Source organism: Anser anser, assembly GCF_964211835.1.
Source record: "Anser anser genome assembly, chromosome: 18".
NCBI classification, from domain to species: Eukaryota; Metazoa; Chordata; class Aves; order Anseriformes; family Anatidae; genus Anser; species Anser anser.
The window spans coordinates 3380549-3400865 of NC_139739.1; the positions used below are offsets into that span (position 1 = coordinate 3380549).

The window sequence follows — 20317 nt, forward strand, 5'->3', positions numbered from 1 at the left end:
AAGACACCCACGCAAGGGTGAGCACAGCACCCATGTAGATAAGAGGAGCACCTTGAGGGGCCCTTTAAAAAAATAATTATCTAGAGTCAACATTTTCATCCAGTTCCTCAAGACACTAAAGAAATTATGATAAAATTTCATACGAGCCCCAGTACAAAGCATGTAGTTCACATGATTAACAATAAGCTGTAAACCTGTTTGTTAGAATTACAGCTTGCTATATCTAAATATGAATTCTATATGAATTTTATTATTCAATGTTGTAGCCGCCTCTTGAAGACCTGAGCTTTCTGAGGTTGCACATCACAAAACAGATGTTACCGGGTTATGAACAACCAACCCTGGCAGCGTGGTGAGCTGTAATTCTCATTTCCCAACCCATCATACCCGAAAAGAAGAGAGCCCACATCTTGAAAACGGGCTTTGATGTTAAATACTGGTGTCACTGGGCAAGACAAGCAGCTAGTCAAACCCTGCAAGCTATGGTGAGTGCTTCTCCAGCCTGACAAGGCGCATCGTTCCTTGGAAGGCAAGGAGAACCTCTTATCTGGGGCAGCACTGGAGGAGAGGCTTTAATTTATTGGGTGACCAATAAATACCACACCGTGCTGTGACGTTACAGCAACGACCGTGGCCAGCCTTCTGAGTTTCGTTTCTTTCTGAAACCCTTTCTCTTCACACAAGGAAGTGCTTGCTGCAGTAGCTTGCAGTCTATTTATAGGCGGTGATAAAGCTGTATTTGCTGGGAGACTGACGTCACCCTGACCACTCACACCAGCACATCTCATAATGGAAATATTGATTAATCAAGAATGCTAACTTGTAAATTGCACTACCGTAAATCTAGCCACAGCTCTATTTAAAGTTTAAAGAATTCAAAAGCAAACTGATATTGGCTGTAAAAGCAGTCCTATGGGTGAATGGAACTTGTTCAACAACACTGCTGTTTCATTATGATTTACTTAAATCAATACTTGCAGAGGCTGCAGGTAAAGTGACCCATGCAAGCATGTACAAAGTCAAAAAAAATAACAGCAGAAACCAGCCCCAAATGCCACTTAAAACACAACTTATATTCTAAAGTAGTTTTATATCAAAATTAAGCTTGCTGTCCATTCTAAGACTTCCTCAATTGCCATACTTTTTCAAAAGTATGTGTTAGTCATAGCAGACATTAAAAAAATAAACAAACCACACCACAAACCGTCTATGCAACGGTTTATTCTAAGATTCCATCAAGACACCCTGCTGTACAGGATCCAATTTGCTAATGAGTTTTAAATGCCATTATTGTATCTGTGGAGCAAGGAAGATGCTTAGAACTGTGCCGAGAACAAATTTTACTCAGTACTTGCAACAAAAACAGTGGAAAATAACCAAGAGAAAGATGTGAAACATGACAGTCTGCTCCCTCCTACCAAGGTTAGTTCAGTGCAGTTTATTTTTCTTGAAGCAGTTTTCAAGCAGCCTCTCATCGAAGCCCTCCTCTCCCCCCACCCTTTGGCTCCCTCGGCAGCCAAATCTCGTGTAACCACAAATGAGTTTGGACGCAAGCACACAAAACAGCTGAAGTTCGGTACCTGCACTGTTAAAAAGAGCAAGATTTACAAAACACAAGTCTCTTAGATCACTAAGAAGAAAAACTCCATTGAAAGTAAGCACACAAATACAAAATGCTGCCATTACCCGCTCTAGGAAATCAGGTAAGAAATAAACTTCTGTAAAAATGTTTTTAAGAGCCCTTAAAGCCATAAGCAGCAGCCACCCTCTTGCAGGGTGGGTTATTTCCCTTCTGAGCCTAACCTGCAGGGCACCAGGTAAGCACGTGCTTCTGTGCAACGCTTCTTGGCACAGGCATTCCGTGAATGGCCCAACTGGGAAAATTACTTGGGAAGTAAAGAAATACCAGCCAAGACAGCCATTTTACAAACGCCCCCAGGGTCAGCTAGCTTAATTTAAAACAGCATGATGCAAAGAGGCCGTATATAGCCCTTGCAAAACGTCACTGGCAGCGTGAGACAGCTAACACACACACCACCCCAAAGGGCAGCATAAATTTCCACAGCATGGTCAATATTTTCTCTCCTCAAGCAGCAGTCTCCTTCCCCTGCCAAGAACCACATCCACTTTGTTGCCCCCATCCTCCAAGGAACATGGCTGCCTTCTTCCCAGCCTTACCAGAGGGGCCACGAACATGCCCCAGGCTGCCCAGGACCAGCCTTCGGGACGTCAGTCGGGGCACACAAGTGTCATAAAGCTTCACTGAAGCTTCACGTGAGAAATTCTCTCTAAAGAAATCAGTCTGAAAAGCAACACGTTTTTCAATCACAGTGACAAAGTCTCAGAAGTAAACAGGCAAACCTGTAGAAGATTCCGTCGAGGTCGATTAACGTACAACTGGAAGAGGACTCAGATTAGAGGAACAAGTGTTACAGAAGGATGGGTGTAGGCTTGCGTGACCTCCAAAGCCAGCTTCCAAAGAGAAAGGAGGGCTCAAGACATGAAACAGTACCAGTGTATCACCAACACACCACTTAAGGCTTGTATGTTACTTATTTTGTTATCCGTTACACAACCGACATGTGGGTCCCCTACCTGGCAGCATCTCACCGCACCGGCTTTCTCTCCTTTGGCTAAGGAACGATCCCACCTAGATCAATGGTTTAGCACACGGTGGCCCCATGGAAAGGCATCCGAACACCCCCGTTTCGGAACAGGCACACCTTGAGGCTTGGTGCACACCAAAACACGGGCATTGCTGCAGATTCTTAGAAGAGCGGCGTTAAGGAGCTGCAGCTTTTACATAACACCACCTCCTTCCCTCGCCCACCTGCACTGAGTCAGCACAGCAAGCTTTCTGTAGTTGTAGTTTCCTACTTCTGCATTAGAAGAAGGTGATCAAATCTCTGCAGCCACCACAAATGGAACACATCAAGAAGAAAAAGGAAAAAAAAATTAAAAAGGGATTTTCTCCCATATATTATTATCAGTTATTCTGCAGCAGGACTTCTAATTTACATTGCTATTAAAATGACAGATGTTACAGAAGATTACATCAGGTTCTTTCTGCTCTCTGACTCATATTCCTAAATAATTTTGGTTGACTCATTTCTCCTCACTTGGCTGAAATTTAAGTTTTTCCTCTATTAACAAATAAAAGCGGGCTTCCCCCTTCTCTCAGCTTTTCCAGGTCAAGACTAGGCACTTCCACTGTTCTAGGTGACTGCAGGAAACAAAACTGCAGAGATTTGACCTGGCAAAACAGCCCACGCACCTCTTCGCTACAATTAAGATGTGCAGAACCTGAGCATACCTGTCCTGTATCAGCTACGCACACACCGTATATCCAGTCACTAAGAACATGAGCAATGGATTTATTATGAGCAGTTATATTCTTGTAAATTTAAGTTCCACATTCACCTACAACTGTATGTGATGTACATACATCATTAGTATTAAAAAACATGAGCATTATCTCCACCATGATTGAATGAAGCCGCAAGGGGAACGTGACACCAAGAGATATGATATTTTATTTAAAATCAGACCACAGTAGATTACAGAAAGACTTATTATGCAAACAAATCCACTGTACATTTCACAACTTGCTAGGCATATAAAATTGCCCCTTTATTCAACTGTCCAGCATTACACAAAGAAAGCATTCAGGTGCAGGACGACTCTACCTCCTCTGAACTCAACGTTTGCCAAGAAGCTCTGTGTTCAGGCTCGAGGAATTGTCAGTTGGAGCTCTACATCTAATTCACTATTCCAGTTTGAGAGGGCAGAAACGTCCACAAGAGGTGGAGACTGAGGTTATGAAGTGGGAGCACTAAACAAAACGGCCACCCACGACTGGACTGTGCCCAGGGCCCTGCCTCCTGGAACCATATCAGAGCTTGTATCCTAAAGAGTCCCTCCAGGGTCACAGTACAACCGCGACCTGTGTGGATCAGCTGTGTCAGAACAACTGACTCCGCTTCCTCCGAGAGACAGCACTGAGGTGCAGTGAAACTCATCCTAGAGTTAGAACCATTCAATGCTGACCATCATTCCAAAAAAACCCCAACAACCCTAACCACACACAATCGAATTAGTCATAACTTACAAAATCTGCGTACAAAAGACTGGCAAACGTAATGCCATCCAAAGAGAGCATTTTCAACCCTACCAACGCTCTAAAGCCGTGTTACACATCAAGTTTAAAAGATTTTTCTCCGCTCCAATTGCTTTGGGGAAGTATATGCTATTTGCAGCAGACATGAAAAATCCTCAAGACAACATAATATATATTTTGGCAAGCACACTGAGCTACCCCATCTCAAGTCTCAGCTTGCCTATGGCATTTTAATCTCACTATCTTATAAACAGTGCAAATTAGTACAATTCTAAACATCCTAGCCATAGCAGAATTTATTAACTATAACAGAACAGGAGAAGCTGTCAAAGGGCAACGGTTCAAAGCACTGACAAAGCTCTTGCCCGACTCATTCAGATTAGTGTTCTGTAACATTTTTTTTCTGAAAGGATTTAAACAGCTTTCCACAGTCGTCTTTCTCCTATACCCTTAAACATTACCAGCAGTCAAGTACATATTTACAGTTTGTGCGCACACACACACAATTAATGGCAAAAACATTTTCCATGAGCAGCTGGATTTCAGTTACGGGACTGCTATAACTGAAACATCACATTAGTTGTATCACCTATGTTCAAACTAACCCATCAGTGAAGGCAACTATACGCTCACAAATAGCAGATACAGCCTTTCTTGATTCTAAAGTATGAGGGTGAGATTTTTGTTTTCATTTTTTAAAGAAAGTGCTCTTGAAGAGCCCTTAAATTAGAGTTAAACAATGGCTATTCAAATGATAAAAATGCTAGTATCCTAGTATTACAATCACAGGTAGTGATCCTAAGGCACATCAGCCACATGCATATGCAATAATGCATTGTTTTGCTTTCAGACAGAAAAACTGCATTAGCTTTGTCTGTATTTAGTTAGCACAAGAGTCTGTTTTTAGATAAAGTATCCCTGAAAGATCATGTTATCACAAAAGTTACCAAAAGACAGAAAATTTAACAAGTAGTAAAAATACTTTTGGACTACTAATACCAATAAAGTTAGATACATAAAATGCAGTGCAAATTCACAATACACTTATCTATCACCTCCATCACTTCTGAGGATTTGCAACTCTCAGAAAAAAAGTTGGCACTTGATAAGTGTAAAATATACCTGGTTGTTTTTATTAAATGTTAGCAAAACTAATTTGGGATTGTTTTAGTTTGTGTAGCAGGCTCAACGTATGAATTTCTATACTCAATCACCACCCTGGTAGCCCCCACCAACTTTTATTCTTCCTAGGACACAAATCATTTCTACAGCAGATTTATGTTTAGCATTCAGATACGACAGTTGCCATCCAAATACCAACACTAATAGCACAGCAAAATTTTTTGAAACAAGTCATGATCAACCATGCTTACACAAATGCTTCAATGAGGAAAATAATACCAAGAAAAGATATTACACTATTTTAAAAAACACATCCTGTACCATCACTAGATTACAGAAAAACACACTTGGCAAACAAATCCAATGCACGTTGCTTCACGAACTCCCCCATCTACAGAAACTTTCCAGATTTACACTGGGGAATTGGTTCAGATGCCAGTAACACTGACCAACCTTCTGCCTTTTGTCTTCAGAAGGCAAAACAAGCCAAATAACTGTATTTTCAGAATAGAGAGCTTCCTGTTATGAGATTAATTTCAGATCAGTATTTGCTAGCAACCACCACACTCCAGAGGAAATGATTAAGGGACAGTCAAGGGCCTTATGTAAAGAAAAAAATAATCAGATATTCTATTTTGACTGAAGCTGTTCGTAGCACAGACTTCCAAACAATGTAGTGCATTCCAGGACAATGATAAGAATGTTTTAAAATAGTGAAGAAGATATGGCAGATTCTGGATCATGTCTTCCTTAAGGTAGCATGAATTAGTTGAAAGTTGTTTGTGGGTATGAAAAATTGATAATCAATTTGCGGACATATTCTGCACAAGCAGTAAGTGTTAAGATTTGCCTCTCCCAATGCTAGATTAGATTACCAGCGCGTGCCTAGAGTCATATTGAGAATGAGATCTGAACTCCCCTAGGCAGCCTCCCTCTCCAGTGGTATAAAAAGTCAAGAAAGGATTATATAAGAGGCAAACAGCTACCATGGAGTTCAAAATTTTTTTTCTGTTTTGACTGCTTGCACAGAAATGTTAACTGCAAATTCCAGATGGATAAGCAGGCCAAAAACTGCAAGACGGAAGGAAATGGAGAAGTTAAAAACAGTTCTGCCAAGCAAGAGATGGCAGTTTGAGGGACAAAATGAAGTTGTGGGCAATTACATGATGTGAAAATCCAACACTTAATTAAGAAAATACCCTGCCTGGATTCCTGGAATAACATGATATCAAAAGCTAAGCACCGGTGTATAAAAAAAATTAACTTCTGTATCCAAGGTGTGGAAAAAAAACATATGAAAATCTTAATAGGTAAAGAAATAAAAATTCCTGGTAAAATTTCTATAAAACCCTAAACTGGCTCTACAAACAGTTTAGTTTAATTTCAAGAGACCAGGACTTTCAGAATATCAAACTATTTAGGAATGGGAAGAGTGCGTACTTTTATTATGAAAAGTCTAAGGTAACAACTGAAATGTAGAACTGAAACTCTTGTAACTTTTACTGTTTAAAAACCATAGAACATCATCTGACAACAGTTTCAGCTCAGCGAGCTCTGAAAGTGTTGTGCACCTGGCCACAAATGCCACCGTCTGGGCGCACTGCAAAGGCTGCTCCAACCCTTCGCCCAGCATTCAGATATAGCTGTTACGATCCAAACACTGGCACTGGTAGAGAATTCTTTAGAGAGACAAATAGCTCCCGCTTGCCACACACCCATCCAGCTGCGACGGGAATACATCAGAACAGAAAAGGATGCTGATTTACCATCGCTAAAGAATTCGGAGATTTATAACATCAGGAAATCCACTGTGCACTGTTTCACAATTTGATGGATTTACAAAATTTAGCTCCTATCACCTTCCTAGAAAGTTCTTGCTGTCACTGGTATTTGAAAACAAAAATAATCACATTTACTAAACACAATTTCAAACCTCTGTGCCAGAGCTCAAATTTTATACTCCACTGTGCAAAAAACAGAGGCTTTCCATTGCCTATGTTAAGTCTCTGACAGGGAGAGAAAAAGGAAATATAAGCACCAATACATAAGTCAGGCGCACCAAAATATTCACTGGAGGATAAAACCAGGATGTGGTGGGAAGCGAGGTGGTCTTTGGGGAAGAGCTGGAGGATACGGTGGTACGAACTGAGATGGGTATCCTGGCTGTGACACTTGACTTGCAGACTGAGCTCCCGGTCGAGGTGGGAGAGGAGGATATGGAGCACCTGGATAAGAAAGAGCTGGTCCTGAACTCATGGCTGCAGTAAAGGGAGTAGGAAAGCGTCCTGCTGGGACTGAAGGCGGAGGGGGTGGTATTCGTCGGGGCACAACTGAAGGAGGAGGGTTTGCATCCGAAGTGTAGGAATCTTGAGGTGCTGGTGTCGTGTCGGGTGCTCTCGGCTGAGCCAGCGGCTGAACCTGCGGAAGTCTCTGTCCCTTCAGCACCATCTCTTGGAGCTTCTCAATTTTTACACGTCGCAGGTGAGCCAGTTTACGCTTGCTCTGGTACTCGTCAATGAAGGAATCCAGTGGTATTTCACCATCAAGAAAATTTTCTGCCATATTCTATCAAATATGGAATAATCTCTTAGAAAACGGCATACTCTGAGACAACCTAAAGGGCTTACATCCTAAAAATAGTGTAATTTTGCCTGTGATTTTCCAGATTGCATATGGAGGATGACTGGCAGACTAAGAATTCTAAGCAGAATTTTGAATTAGTTATCACTTAGAAGCAGTGGGAGTTAAATACCATTTTTGCTGAAATTTATGCTGAAGTACCAGCAGTAAGAACATCTGAATCTGTCTCTGAACATTTCCCTGATCATCAGAGGCAAGACTGAATCAAGCTCAACAGCTTTCCAGATTGCCAGCTAAGCTGAATTACGGTTTAGTACTGCTTGCAATGCCAACAGAAACACTGAGAACTCTACAAGCCTCGTTACAGCGAGGTAGATTATTGCTAAACCAGATTTAATACTCATGCTTACTTGTGGCAAAGCAAAGCTTTGGGAAAATGATGTTTTAATAATCAAGAGAGGTGACCACACGTATAATCGTGAAATTGAACTTGCCCTGGGAATGTTTTTTTGTAATCACAATTCAAGGCCAATAAGCAGATCTTTTCCCTGATGCTAATAAACTATGTAGTTATACAGAACGTCCTACAGGCAAATCCACTAACAAAACTAACCATTCCCATTGCTCTAAAAACAAGCCACCTTCAAGCACTTGTAGTGACCATTGGCACCTAGACAGGTGTGTTGAAATCATAATGGAATATTCCACCGAAACTACTGCAGAGACATCCCTCTCATAGACCAGCACAGGCAGTCTTTCATTAGGTTACTAATTGACATTTGTAATGGATTAATACATATACCAGATGAACACCATTAAAAATATTTCCACATTTAGATGCTATTAGTTTGAAGGCAATGCCAAGGAACTAAGAGAGTTTGGCTTTCTCTTCTGAAAAATAGTGTTGTGTCTTAAACCTCAAAGACCTTAAGAATAAAAAAAATTATTCAAAAAAAGTGTCACTGAAATCAAATGACTGCTTAAGGAAGTTCAAAGCAAAGACCAGACCATATACTTAAAAATATCCCTTTAGACTACTTATTACATGTTCAACGGTATTATATACTTCAGCTACCCCAAGTCTTCACTAATGGGTATAAAGTGGCAGAATTGAAGTGTACTGTCATTACCTCCGTGTCTTCCTCAATCTTAGCCCCCTCTGTCTGAAGGAGTGCTAGCAGTGTCTCCAGTGAAGCATTACTGGATTGTCTGTCTGTAACGGCATGAAAACAAGTGTAAGTGACAGCTGTTTGTAAGTGACTTTTAACTGAAGCTATAAAGTATCATCGAGCATAAAAATCTTCTCAGGCACATCTGTATAAACAGCATACTCTGCTGATCTAGACAGGATGACTGTCAGACTACAGTGAGACAATACGACATTTAAGTAGTTAGGAATATTGTCGCAGAGCTAAAACCAGAAGTTATAATTTATAATAATGAAAAAAGCACTTCAGCAAGTGCAGTATCAGACACACAGTACTTCATAATTCGGTATTTAATGAGAACATTAAATACAAGTTTGTTTGATTTATGATTAATCACTGGAAATTCAAACCCGGTTTTACTTTTCAGCAAGGTGGGCAAACTTGGCCATTTAGCAAACAATAGCTACGTAACCACATCAGTAATAAGGAATTTGTAGTGCATATTTCTGGGTTTAAGAGATATTATTTCTGGGTCTAAGAGCCATTAGGTGTATGATCTATTTCAGAAGTACGTGAGAGTAAGTTTTGATTTTATACCCTAATGCACAGAACTAAAAATGAGGGAGTGAAAAAAAAAAAAAAAAACAAACAAGATGCACGACAGATTTAAATTCGCTTAGAAAAGAGCAAATCATAATAACCAACAGAAAACGTTACCTAGTTTTGTTTTCTTTATCTGGTATGCTTCAAAAAGAACTTGCAGCTCTTGATATTTTTGAGTCAAATTTGCTTTCAAAGACTCCAACTTCGGCTGGAACAGAAGATTGTCCTCTGCCAGACTGCGGTTGCTGGCAAGAGTCATGTCCTTGCTGTGTTGAACATTTTGGGCCTGCAAAAAGAAAGGTGTGTGAAGTGACAGCGACAAACGATATTAATCAAGATTAACGGTTACGTAGACAACACAGGAATTTCGAGACTACTACATAAACAGCAAAAGTAAGCTCTCTGCAAAAACAGTACTACTGCATTGGAGCTGCAAATAACAATACTTTAGGACTTTTTATTTGTGAATGTCTCCTGTTTTGGCAGGTATGGTCAGCTCCAGCTATTGCGCCCATTTCCACCATCTCTTTCTCTTCTGCGCCAAATCTTTCCTCACAAACTCTATTTCTGCTGCTCCACAATATGCTCTTTTAGTAGAAGAAATAAGGCCTATGATGCAAACAGCACATTAAGGACACCTACAAACACAAGCTCGCACACAAGGAACATCCCCTGAGCGATTCCACTACGAGCGTGGTTCTCCCCGCTCAGCCAGCACCACCCTTGAATTCATCGCTTCCGAGCAGGAGTTACCGCTCACCTAAGGGCACCTTCCCACATGTATTTTTAACCCTCACATGCAGCAGATGGTTCATTAAGCAGTATTAGTTCCACCTTGGAGAAGAATTACTTTTATTCCAAGCATTTGAGGAGTTTGTGCTGTGGGAGAGGACTCCCAAGAGGAGCCTCCCCTCTGACAGGGGCAGCGGAGCCGGCAACGGGCCCTGCAGGTAGAATGGCTTTTGCTGGGTCAGGACAAAAACAGGAGTTCCTGCTATACCAAACAGCCCTCAAGAGACCCATTTCATCCCATTGTAGTGGTTACTGACTGGAAATCAGTGCCTGGGCACCCATTTGGACATCTCTGCTCCATGGCAGTGGAGCGCAATTTGTGTCACCTGAGTTTCCTCTAATTCTTGTCACAAATTTACGTGAGGCCTGACCTGTTGGCTGCCACGGCCTTGTGAGATCAGAGTTTCTCCAGAATATTCGTCCCAAACTATGTTAAATCTAACCTGGATTAATGCCAAAAGCCTGTGTTTCAGCTCAATCCTGCTGTTTAACATATCCTAGCCCAAAGACATGGTTCTTAAGGAACAAATGACAATTTCCATAAAACCACTGTCAGCAAGATTCCAAGTTTGCTCACACACGCACAATTTTATCAAGACAGTCTTCAGGAGCTTTGGGAAAGACGAGTGTTCAGAGAAGCCTGCCCTGGATGTCACATTAGATTCATTAAAAAAAATCAGACATCAAAAAGAAGGGAGGAAAAAGCAAAGGATCTGATTTCAGTCTGAATCAACAAGTGGGCTAATTTTCCCATGGCACAACAGACTGATTCTATTAAACTTTCTTCAAAACCAATTAAATGTTTGGTGCACTTCTTGTGACCTCCTACATTAACGTGCCCCTTCTACCCCACCTTCAGTGCAGAACAGTGCTTTCTTCCTTTCACGCTCCTGGGGGGACATAGGAGAGGCACACCTTCGAAAGGGCAAAAGAGGAAACCTGAAAATCCCTGAAAAGGAGAGGACCAGAACTCATGTGTTCCTGACAGTCTGAGCAAAAGGACATATACAACAGGTGAAAATATTTCCCAAGTGTAGCAACAGTGCCTTCAAAAGCAGTTACTTGCTTTTAAAATATTTATACACTGCTTTAACCTGCTAACTTCAAATTTGACTCAGTATTGCTTAAATACATCTTTAATACTTAAATACATCCTGAGATATTGCTCCTCAAATACCAAGTTTTACTCTTTTGCGCTGTTCTTGCTAAACCACTCAAAAAAAAAAATCATCAAGTCAAGGATAATGCCGAGTCCTAAACTGTGCATCAATCAAAATAAAAGTCTATTCCAAGCTGTACAAATGGGAGGAACTATTTGTAATACTGTTTGGCTTCTCAGGATTCTCACATCGAGCCTAAACAAGCTTTCAACCCTATGCTTGTGTTCAACTTGAATACTTTCCAAGAATAAAAAGAAACTCCTCTCTTCTCACTTTTGATTCCAATGCAAAATAATTTAAATTAAACTCGTTGCTTCCATTTGTTTGTTCTCTTATGATCCAACGCACTTAGACTCAATTTTAGTAAGCTGAAGTCCTTGTTTTACATTTTTTCCTAACAATAATGAATGGAAACCAAGTACACGCTATTTAACAGCTTAATTACTGACATCCAGCTTCTTACCAAATTACCTGCCATCACCACAAGTTTTGTTAACTAGCTGTCTTGTGAACTGCCAGCCAAAGGAGATTGCGTGCAAAAAGATTTATGCTTTCTGATGCCTCTCCTCTTTCACCATTTTAACGAGCAAACTACTTCCTTCAAGTGACTTAAATTTGATCTGGTGATCACATTTTCACTGCTTGTAGGGCTGACATTCTCATTTCAAAGTAGTTGTGCAGTCAGGCTGGGAAGACCAGTTTTATGAGCGGACTTTGATCTTTCTTCAGGACGAAGAACATGTTATGTACATTTTTTCTAGAGAAGAAAAAACAGTGGAATGAAAGATACGCAAATCTATAAACATTTCAAAAGTACAAATCTCTGGGAAAGGGTATTACTCAGATCATACATGTAATAAGGAAGAGAAGAACTCCAGGTAAATAGGCAGAGTAAGAGAAAAGGCTTCTTTAAGTGATATAAAACTTAGGCTACTTCTTAAATAACTCTCCTCCTCAGGTACCATAATGTACTTAACCACGTACATAGCGTGCAGCCGGGCTATGGACGTGAACAAGGAGACAAATACCTAGCTTTCTACGACGACTTTCTGAAGAACTTCACTTCTGAATCATTATGAATGCGTAAGATGAATAAACATCATCATAATGGGATATACTTGTCTCGTAGGTGTAAGAAACAAATTAATACTACAACAGCACCTGGAAAGTCAGAGTTACCTAGTTTGATGGCAAACAAGTACAGGTACCCCACCTCCATCTGACACAGTGACACCCTTTCCTGACCTTGCCACCTGATGTCTAGCAATTACAGACTAGTCTATACTTAACTGAAAGTCTTAAAAATATTTGTTTTAAAGATGACAAAAAGTTGAGCTATTCTTAATCGCATTGTAAGTTACAGTGCTTGAAATTACACAAGCCTTAATGACTCAACTTCTTCGGTATTATAGCACTTCTAAGAAGGGCACATTTTTCTACAGAAATTGAACAAAAAACACAATTCATATTTAATGCTCAGGTGTTACTCTTGAAGTCTTCACTTCCAGCTTTAGTCTCTGCATCAAACTTATTATAAAAACACGGGCAGTTAAACAGATGAGAAACTTGTATTAAATCTTCCTCAAAACCATGAGAAGAATCAACTCTTCAATTACAAGGTAAACTTAAGAACGACTTCTTTCCAGAAACGAAGGTGAAGACCCATTCACCTATTTGGGACATTTTAATGCTTCACTTCACCAGAAGAAGTTTGGGGAGGGAGTAAATTCTAATTCCTAACAAACAGAACTAATATAAACCCAAGCCAATGCAACTTTAATACCATCACAATTTTACAAACCAGAACAATCTCTGGCAAAGATGTAAATTCAGTGTAATAAACTTCTCTGCAACTGTTCCACTACATTTAGAAGTTAATTCAAGGACTCAGAAAAGCAAACACTTAAATTTGCCTAAAAAGCCCTAAAGAAAAGCTTTCAAAAATGTTGCCTGATTTAAAACCAAAAAAATAAATAAATTGCACAATCATCCAAGGGTCAAAGATACAGTATAGCGTGACCAGTCTACGAAGAGTACCAACGCAGCACAAAGCACGCTTTCAGCATCCATTCAATAGCTGTAACAGAACAAGGAAGGAATAAATCCAAACCAAGTTATTTTGTTGTCAGATCTGCTCTGCAACAAAAAATTGTATTAATAGGGAACTGCTACTGCATCAGATGCTTGCCTGCCTAATGGAAGTAGAGCGAAAAAAAGTTACCAACAGAAATAAGCTAAGAGCACGCAACCCTAGTAGAATCGCTAAGATGACTGTTGAGGTCGTGTGCACTTCATCAGGCAGGAAACCTGAATCTGAAAACCGATGAAAAATACCAGCCAGAATCATGAGACATAATGAGACAGGGCGATATTAAAGTAGAACTTTTTTTTTTTTTAACTTGTTTTCCTTTTAACTATCAAAGTCTCACTATGAATTCTGAATGGGACAAACAGGGCAACACGGAGCTGCTTACAGTGGGATTTTGATGGCAGAGGGATTGCTCAGCACTGAGCTGAGCACTCGAAACCAAACTGTGGGCAAGGCACAGCAATGAAGTCACATACGCATGGAAGTTAAAGACAAAATCAGGGATTATGAAGTTATTCAAAACTTAAGATGCTTAAATAGTTTCTTTAAGAGATAATTTGAATAGTTTTACTCGAGGATTTACTTAATAAGCACTTGTAAGAACAGGCAGCAGCAACGGCTTTGGGAATGGAAAACCTACTGATCTCCTGAACTGCAGCTTTGTTTCATCCCACTTTTAAAGCGAAGAAAAGTGCTGGACAAAGTTAAAATACAAGCAAGTACTAGGACTAGCTTAGCAACATTTTTACTGTTTACCATTTATTCCAAAACGTTTGCCCTAAGAGTGGTTTGTTCAAAATGACTCTGAGAAGCATCCCTCCTGTTGATCTAAGGCACGTTCCCAGTAGAACACGTCCAGACCAGGTCCTTCTGCCACGGTCCGAGCAACTGAAACCCCAAGGAGCCACAAAGTGCACCCAGTGCTGCTCTAATTACAGGCTGGCTTTGGCAGGCGTCAGGACAAGTAGTCCACTGGTACTTTCAAGAAAAAGGCTCTCGAGGAGCTACAAATAAAACAAACACTCGAACTCTCTCTTTCACTTGCATTACATACTTGTAATTTAGGACTCAAATGTGCTGTCACACTGCAGAAGTATAACTATGCACGGTTGGAGTGACAAATTAACCCTTGAAATAGGAGCCAACAGGTGCAGAGGAGGAGAATAAAGACGTCTTTTACAGAAGATTTAGGAATGCTTTTCATCGAGTACTGGTGAACCATAACGCACCCTCTGATGGCATCTGTTTGGTAATAAATATTAAGACATATTCCAAAATAATTAGATTTGCTAAATTTAGGTATTCTGATTATGCAATTACTAGCTTAAAAATGAGAAAATAGAGGTTAAAAGGTAAGTTGCAATTCCTAAATGTTTACTTCTGCTGCCCAGAACCGCAGTTTGTGCCCAGCAGACACAGGCAGGTTATTCATTCCGTGCTTAGCTGGAAAAGAAAATCCTATAGTTGTCACCAAGTCTAATTCTTAACTTTGTAGCTAAATTTCATGTTTGGCAAACGAGAACATAACCACTCACACCATGCGGTTTTAGGACAGGATAAGGAATCCAAGAAATCTGGGCATGCACTCACATCGTTTGAACTCAAGACTTTCTGCGCTGCCCGATCTTTTCGAACAGCTTTTGAGAAAAAGGCTACACTTGAAAACCCCTTCCATGCCTGCCAGCGTATTCTGAAATGCTGGAACGAGAGGAAGGCGACGCATTTCTGACGACTTCATTTCATACGATTAGGGTTTTGAAACGCAAATAATTTTGGCAGTGGACATTGAGCATTCAGTAACACAATGCTGCACTGTTAAAAGCAAAGTCCTAGTACAGGTCACGAGACGACCAACTCTCACCAGAGAAATTCATCGAGCTACCACCAGCATCCCATCACAAACTCACCTGTCCTGTTTAGAATTACCATTCTGAGACTGACTTTTACAATGTACTTTTATTTCATGAAGATGAATACCATCGATGTACTACAGAAATTAACCTCAAAGGATTATCAAAAAACCTCCTCGATTTCAAAAGACGAGGAGTACCAGACAATTGGCTTCCTTCCTCTTTCTGCCAGACAAGATGTTCGTTGTTCAAGCGCTAAAAGCCCAGAGGCTTCAAAAACAACCTTGCAGACAGAAAGAAAAAGCAGCTTAGCTCTTTGATGCCACATTTTTACACACCTGGGGTTATAGCATGAAGGACACTGCCTAAGCACATTACCCTGGTGAAATATATCTGCACGCTAGCACACGCACACAGATATATATATATATATATATATTTTTATATATATATGCCTACACCCCCACGATGACATATACAAATCCTGCTCAAGTGCTGCACAGGAACACATTCCCTCTGGAGCTGGAAGGAGCCTATTTTTAGCTATTAGCAAGAAAGCCAAGTGGTTTTCCAATCCCTTCTCTCTGTGAACAAAACATTGTTTTTCTGAGCTGGGTTTCCCTCGCAACGACAAGTACAAAGGTTTTTTCAATTACGGGATAATCAGCTTTAGCCAATTTTGCCACTGAAAATACGAGTGACCTCAGAGAAGTGACTCAGGAAACATGATTTAATTGGCATGCCCCAATAAAATTACTAATTTAAGGACTTTGGAATAACGCTACAACCTAGATACATCCAGACTGAAAACCAAATACCTACACAAGCAGCAGTGAAGTTACCATGGTTCCCCCTTAATGTTCAGGATTTCCCTCTCTCCCTCTTCCTGCCACATACTTCATTGTGAAAAATCAGGAGCCAGCAGCACAAACCCAAGGAGCAAACAATTCAATGAAGGCAGGAACAAAACAAGGAAATATTTGAGCAATTCCAGGACAGGTAAATGCTTTTGAGTTGAACAGACTCTGGTAAAAGCCTCCGTGCACAATAAAAAAGGATTATACCCAACAGTAGTATAGCCCTATTTCCACACAGCTCAAACACCTTCAAACCTAGCCACACTTTCCTAACACCACAAAATATTCCCTCGGGCCCAGAGAACTTTACTCTACAATTTAAAAGCCTTCTGCTGCCAACTAAAGAGGGAAACCGGAGGATCAGACTGAGAAGACGGTGTAATACCGCAGCAAGAGACAATCTTTGACACGAAGGTCAAGAGGTTTTTTGTCACTTCTGACCCACAGTCTGAAGTGTGCGTTGACCGAAAACTAGAGGCTGGCTGGGCCAGCCCACCTACCGCTGTACCTTGCCAGAGGTCAGGCTGCAATCATCAGCGCTGCACCCGATCGTATCTGCACCAAATTAAGCCCGTTATGACCCGCTGGCTTTCCTTAAATCCTCAGTCTTGCCGCAGAAGGGGTTCTCCTGCCTCCCAGTAAGCCGCTGGGGTCTCCAAGATCTTTTCACGTTTTACTTTTTACAGCAGCATTTGTTTCTTCAACGGTTTCTTAAGTCCTCAACGTATAAGCTTGTACGGAAAGCTAATACACCCAACCCCATCTTGCAAATCCATTTACACAAAGTTCAAGAGAAACGCTGCACAAAAAAGCAAAGAGCAGCTTCCCCAGGACTCCTCGCTGCCAGCCTCGACCCTCGGAGGGCCCCTCCGTTGTCTGCGATACTTTAACGCTGCGGTGATCCTGAACCACTTCCTTGGACGTACTAGAAGGGCAGGGATCGTACTTCCAGGAAAAGCAACGAAAAGGGATCTTACTCAATAGATGAGGCTTTTTAATTAGCTAAGCCTTTTTTTTTTTTTTGTTTCCCCTGGGACTTTGGTCCTCTGATTTAACACAAAACCAGTAACACCAGATCCTGGGAAATACAGTACGCTTGCTTCTTTCAAAAACGTTCGCAGCAGCAGCGGATCCATCTTACTTGCCGTCAGCTGACTGCTCGGAGCCTTTTCGGGGCGTTTGGTGGAGCACAAAGCTGGGGGAGGCTGCTTCCAGCACTGCCCTACGGTCACCCACCGGCACCCAAAGCCCCCGTACGGGGGGCCCCCGCGGCAGCGAGGACACAGAAGAACACTTCTTCTATTTGGTCTCAGCAAGCCCAGACCCGAACCCATGGCTTTGGGGCCGGGGCGCTGACAAAGAGGCTCCAAGCGGGCACAAAAAGCCCCAGGAAGGCTGACAGCCTCCCCTATTTCGCCTCTTTTGGACTTAAAATCGCGCTGAGCTCGAGAGCACAACCGGGACCGGCTTCACCCCACGACCCCCCCCGGGGTCCGGGCACAAAACGAGGAATGCGTTAATAGGAAAAAATTGCATATATATAAAAATAAGCACGATACCGTCCGCCTCTGCCTAATTTAGCCCAAACCGAGCGATTTCAGCGCTGCCAGGCCCCCTCCTCCGGCAGCCGGCCGCGGGCTCGGCGGGGGCGCCGGGGATCGGGGGGGTGGCGGCAGACAAAGGGGGGGGAGGACCGGGAGGGACTGGGACGGGACCGGGACGGGACCGGGGGGACACCGAGGGGGCCGGGACGGGGCTGGAGGGGGGGGGACCGAGGGAACCGGGAGGGAGCGGGGGAAGCCGGGACGGGGCTGGGGGGACCGAGGGGAACGGGAGGGGACCGGGGGGGGGCAGGGCCGTGGCACGGAGCCACCTGCGGCCGGGGGGGGGCTGAAGGTCGCCGGTACCCCCCGGACACCGAGCGGCGTGGCGGGGATCGCCGCTCACCTCCTCCATCTCGCGGGCCATGTCCTGCAGCCGCTCCTCGTCGTCCAGCAGCGCGCTCAGCTCCTGCAGGCTCAGCGCCTCCAGCCGCCGCGCGTCCAGCGCCATGGCCGGCCCGGCGCGGCCCCGGCCCGCTGCTGCTGCCGCCGCTCCCCCCCCCCCCCCAGCCCGGCCCCGGTTTCCCCCCCCCCGGCCCCGCTCCCGCTCCCGCCGCCGCCCGGAAGTGGCGCGGCCCCGGTGGCCCGGCCCGGCCCCGCCCCGCCCGCGGCGCCCCCTGCTGGGAGGGGCGGGGCGGGAGGAGGGGGCGGCGCGTGCCGCGGCCGGGGCGGGGGGCGCTGGGGCGGTGCCTCAGGGGAGGCTGAGGGGGGGGGGGCAGGATGGAGGCGCTGTGGGTCACTGCCTTCGGCCTCCAAGGGCTTGGATGGGGCAGTGGGGCAGGAGAAGGGCCTGGAGTGGTGGTGGTGCCCCAGGCTGTGGAGGGGTGGGTGGGTTTCCCTCAAGGTGCCAGGTCTCGGCCCTCAGAGCCCCTCGGTGCTGCCTGACCCGAGGGGCTGTGGGGCTCGCTGAGGCGTCAGGGCTTGGTGCGTCCATTTTGTGGTCGCCCTGCAGGCCCCTGACCAGCTCCGAGCGCCCCACGAGTCGTGTGCTGAGCCGTCACGGCATGACGGTGCTGCTGCCTGACGGGCCATAGGCATCCTTGTTCTCCTTTTGTGTATAGCTGCAGCTGTAAATGAGGAAGGAAAACCAGTAGAATTATTTAATTCACGCTTCCTTACCTGGTAGGGAGTTGGCCACAGCAAATCTCAAAAGAGTGACTGTGTTATTGTTCTCAAGCCTAGGCCGAAAACCTATTTACGCTAAAAATAGCTAAAAATTGCATCTTGACAAGCTTCAGTACTAGTCCTTTTGTCCATCTGAAGCACTTTCTTCATCAAGCATGAAGGTCAAGAAATGATCTTTCTTTCACGATGTATTTTATAGTGGATTTAAACAATTTTGAAATAAAACCTGCAAGTTTTACATTAAAGAGCATCAGTCGAAACATCATGGCTCAATTTGGTTAGTTTCTGATTTATATCCATTAAGTACACTTGCAAATATATATTTATCAGCGACATTTTGCTATGTACTTTGTGGTAACGCTTTGGAGCAGTAGCTCTCCAACTACTGCTGATGCTGGAGCATAGATGATACATACAATTATGCCTGGAAATAATTAATCGTGTAAATATAGCCTAGGCTGTATGAATCTCTAGGCATGCACCAACTTCTGGCCTGCTTTCGTAGCTAATTGTGGGTGTGGGTGCGCCCGTTTCCCAGTGTGTAACTGGAGGGAGAACCAGGATAAGCACAAGCCAAAGGAACAGGGTGGGAAATGGCCATGGGGTCCTTACCCTTTGTATTTTAGATCAAAAAAGATCTATCTAAAGAAAAAGAAAATCAATGTGGTGAACTGAATCAATCTGTGATGTAATCCTTCTCAAACATAATGACATTAGTCACGTTCAGGAAGTGACCCAGTACTTCCTGGCAGACCTGAACGAAGACATAGCAGCGTTGTGTTTGGTTTGTTTGTCCTACAATTAAACTCAGCTCTCCGTCTCCCCCAAAAGCCCTCTCCGTCACCTCACAGGTCGCAAAGCCTGACAGTAACACGCTGCCAGCGGAAGGCTTCCTGGCCTTCTGGCTGTTTAGTGCAGGGCTTCTGTGAGCTCAGTGCATTCAGAGGCAGGTAAGAGAGGTCAAAGCATCCGGCAGCTGAGCTTGCCTAGGGTGGGGAGACCGTGATTAGCGATATGGGCATGTGTCTGCTCTTCCACGTCAACATGCCTGCGTATCGCTGTGCTATGTGCCAAACTCCTCCTTGTGCGGGTGCTCTGCTCGGAGCGAAGATGAATAAGCAGCTGTACCCCTTGGCTGTGACATGGCTTTTCAGGGCCACTACAGCCTGACCTTGTTATTTAAAACCAGCAGATAGCTGCCATGTCAACATGCTATCACATGCCGTATTTGCACATGCCCATCAAAAAGACAGAGTTGTACCCTGGTGTTAAA

At 43.4% G+C, this 20317-nt stretch overlaps 1 protein-coding gene across 1 annotated transcript; it reads right to left on the reverse strand.

The window, feature by feature from the left end:
- Nucleotides 1-3513: 3513 nt before the first annotated feature.
- Nucleotides 3514-18436, reverse strand: VPS37B (VPS37B subunit of ESCRT-I). Its single transcript, XM_083804356.1, has 4 exons — nucleotides 18266-18436; nucleotides 9685-9856; nucleotides 8950-9032; nucleotides 3514-7804 (listed from the first exon to the last, which is right to left on the reverse strand). The coding sequence occupies exons 1-4, from the start codon at nucleotides 18368-18370 to the stop codon at nucleotides 7307-7309; spliced, it is 858 nt and encodes a 285-aa protein (XP_083660482.1). The 5' UTR covers nucleotides 18371-18436; the 3' UTR covers nucleotides 3514-7306.
- Nucleotides 18437-20317: the final 1881 nt, after the last annotated feature.